This window comes from Marmota marmota, unplaced genomic scaffold (genome assembly GCF_001458135.2).
Source record: "Marmota marmota marmota unplaced genomic scaffold, marMar, whole genome shotgun sequence".
NCBI lineage: Eukaryota > Metazoa > Chordata > Mammalia > Rodentia > Sciuridae > Marmota > Marmota marmota.
The window spans coordinates 770474-774059 of record NW_026000185.1 but is presented as its reverse complement, the minus strand read 5'-3'; the positions used below and the strand labels follow the sequence as shown (position 1 = coordinate 774059).

Below are 3586 nucleotides of genomic sequence, written 5' to 3'. Positions count from 1 at the left end.
AAAATGAAAATTGAAAAGGTGCGGGGGTGGGGGTGGGGGGGTGAGCTCAGGGGTAGAACGACTCTGGGTTCAATCGTCAGTACAAAGAAGGAGAAGGAGAAGGAGAAGGAGAAGGAGAAGGAGAAGGAGAAGGTGAAGGTCTAGTGCTTCCGTTGAAAAGGAAGCGGTTCCAGGAACGCGATTCAGAGGAGACGTCAGGGCTCATGAATCAGCCTCTGAAGCCCAAGCGTCCCTCGGCTCTGTCATAAGCACCAGGGCCTGGGTGCACATGGTCCAGAGGGGCGTCCTCTGACGTCCAGGCTGGAGTCTGGAGTGAAGCTCCTTTGGCGGCGGGAGGACTTGTTCCGGGCCTTTCCTGGCCCAGGTGGCAGCCCAGGGCCCTGAGCCCCGCCTCCTCTTGTGTCCCCTGGGTCTGGTCTCCCTCTCTGTCCTACAGAGACACCGGTCACTGGATTTAGAGGGTGACCCCAGGATCTCAGCTCAGGACCCTTCAACTAAATCTGCAAAGATCCCGTTCCCCGTGAGCTCGCCGTCTCGGGTGGGGTGGGACCCCTGCTCCGCCCCCGCCCCGTGCCCTCTTTCTGTGGGGGTGACAGAGGCTGGGCAGACTGGGGTCTGGGGACAGGTGGGTCTCTGTGAGAAGACACGAGGAAGTTCCAGAAAAAGAGAAGTGGACGAGCAGGGCAGGAAATTAGCAAAGTCGTGAAACCAGCGGATTCCCTGGAAGCAGGGACACGGGCGGGGGACGTCTGCCCGACCGCGGGGGGACTGCCACCGGAGGGCACAGTCAGGGCGACCTTGGCTGCTGCCTCTCGGTGGTGGTGCTGGGGACTGAACCAGGCCAGCGTCACCGACGGCTTCTTAAGTGGACTCCGTGGGTTCAAGTCCAGTCGTGGCGAGAGGAGGGGGCAGGGAGCGAGTGGAACAGGCCTGGGAGAGGCAGCGGGGCTCGGTGGGGACTGTGGCCAGCCGAGGGCGGCCTGCCCGCTGGGTGAGTTGGAGGGTCAGCTCAACACAGACAGCCGGGGCAGCCGAGAGCCAGGGGGCAGAGGGTCGGCCGACTCGGAAGCCGTCCTCCTTGTTGGCAGATGTCATGTGTCCCCTGGGCAGGAGTCTGCTCTCATCTCCTCTCACTATGACGCCAGCTGTCTGGGACCTGGTCACCCTCAGGACTTCATTTTAACCTGATCACCTCTTTAAGGACCTGTCTCCAGGGCTGGGCTGTGGTCAGTGGTGGAGCGCTCGCCTCGCACCCGTGAGGCCCTGGGTTCGAACCTCAGCACCACGAAAAAGTAAATGAACAATAGAGGATTGTGTCCATCGGTAACTCACATAAATAAATAAGGAATCTTTTAAAAGACCTGTTTCCGTTTACAGTCGCCTTCTGAGGTCCTGGGGGCTCGGACACTTCATCTCGTGGGTTGAGGGAGAGGGACATAATGTAGCCCCTGACCCCCGGCCTGAGGAAGTTCCCTTCCACGTTCACTGTGCTGCCAACCACCGCTGTGTCCACCGCTGCGTCCACCCCTGCGTCCACAGAGGCCCTCTGAGGGGCCTGCTGCCATGTGGTCATGGGTTGCCAACCTGTAGGTGACAGATGGAGCTGGGTCCCAGAGGGCGGGCTGGCCCTGCAGGGGTCCGGGGATCTGAGTCCCTGCAGGTTTAGGGAAGTGGATGCAGTGGAAGGAGAACTCAGCCTGTGGTTTCACATCGCGGGAGGAAGTTCCAAGGGAAAAGATGAACTTGTTTTTGAAACACTTTCTCCCAGAATGTTCGGATACTCAGAATCACGCCCAGTGATCCCCAGGGCAGCCCGGGGGCGGGGAGGGGGGACACGCTGGCCGGAGCTGAGTCAGCAAAGCATCCGCCAGCCCCTCCGCCCCCCCAGGCCTCCCTCCGAGTCTCCACAGTGCTCCAGACACGGCAGCTTCCATAAACACCAACTGAGTGCCTACTGAATGCAGAGCCTGCTGGTGGTAGAGGAGAGGGGAAAAGATGTGGCATTGAGTTTGGGGGGACAGATGCTGTCTAGCACTTGGTAGGGTTTGGGGGGAGGAGTTTGCTGGGGATGGAACCCTGCACCTCGCCCTGCCAGGCAGGAGCACCGAGCCACATCCCCGGCTCTTTTTATCTTATTGTGAACCTTGAACTTGAGACCCTCCTGCCTCAGCCTCTGGGTGTTACAGGCAGGCGCCACTCCCAGCCTTGTGCCTGGTGGCTTTTGCTATCACAAGCGAGGGACCTTCCACTTGGAGACAGTGTTTCTGTCTGCAGAATAACAGGAAGTGGCTTCCCCACGCTGTAGGGTGGCCGCTGTGGGACAGGGATTGCACACGGCACCCAGGCACAGCGGGAATCTGAGAATGGTTCAGAGTCTCCATGTGAGGCCAACACCAGTAGGTGTACAATGAAACGGTCGGAAATTGTGAGGACGGAGAGGGCAGGGAGATGTAAGAGGCAGGGGACTTGGTTGGTGTTCCCATCTGGCCCCTGTGAGTGGCACAGGCTGCTCCACGCTGTGTGCCTCTGGTTCCCCATCGGTAAAATGGAGATCAAGATATCTTCCTCGCAGGGTCACTTAGAGATGATAATAATGCTCACACAGACTGGACACTGTTACGTGGTGGGCTCAGGAGTTTTGTATACTACGCCTCATTTCAGCCATGGTCACCCTGAGAGGTAGGGATGTATTTCTCTTCCATTCACAGATGAGGTTCAGAGAAGGCAACTAACTTACTCAGGGTCACACAGCTTGCAAGAGGTTTGGCAGACTTCAAAACCTTCAGACTCTCTAATCTGCGAAGACTGACGGGGTCACACTTCCAACGGAGCTTGCATGTCAGGGTTGGCAAGAGCAGGGACAGAGAATAAGGAACTGGGGGGTGGCAGGTGGGTGAATGTGAGAGGCTCCCTGCAGGAAGCCCTGTGAAGTCGGGCAGTGGTTTAGGATGATGGGGTCCTGCAGAGGTCTGGGGGGGTAGATCCGGAGTCAGCAGGGGAGGGGGTTTAGGGCTCAGGTTGGATGAGCTCATCAGGAAGTGAGTGCAGCTGAGGGGTCTCCAGGGGGCGGAGGTGATGGGGAGAAGGAGCCCCGCAGGGGACAGCACTTCAAGAGAGTGGTGGACCTTCAAGGAGACAGTGCTGGACCATGTCAGAGGCTCATGGCCGTCAGGTGATATGGTTCCTGGTTTTAGTGGCAAGGAGGCCACAGTGGCCTGGACAGCAGCAGCTTGGGGGCTGGCGGGTGACAGCCTGGGGGAGGGGGTGTGAGAAAGAAAGGACCCAGCCGCTTGCTCCTTGCTCCTGCTGCGCAGCCTGCAATCCAGCAGTCAGGAGGCTGAGGCAGGAGAATCACAAGTTCAAGGCCAGCCTCTGCAAAAAGCGAGGCCCTAAGCAACTTAGCGAGACCCTGACTCAAAAAATAAAATAAAAGGACTGGGATGTGGCTCAGTGGTTAACACCCCTGGGCTCAATTCCTGGAGAGAGGGGGAGAGAGGGAGAGGGGGAGGGAGAGAGAGAGGAGGGGAGAGAGAGAGGAGGGAGGAGGAGAGAGGGAGGGAGGAGAGGGAGAGGAGGGAGAGAGAGG

General features: G+C 58.7%; 1 protein-coding gene across 1 annotated transcript in view; it reads right to left on the bottom strand.

Annotated features, from left to right (window-relative positions):
- Window positions 1–1573, bottom strand: part of Tvp23a (trans-golgi network vesicle protein 23 homolog A) — a 35937-nt gene extending 34364 nt beyond the window's left edge. Inside the window, exon 1 of the mRNA XM_048790049.1 lies at window positions 1376–1573. Within this exon, the coding sequence (XP_048646006.1) occupies window positions 1376–1573 (198 nt within the window). The remainder of the gene's footprint in view (window positions 1–1375) is intronic.
- Window positions 1574–3586: the final 2013 nt, after the last annotated feature.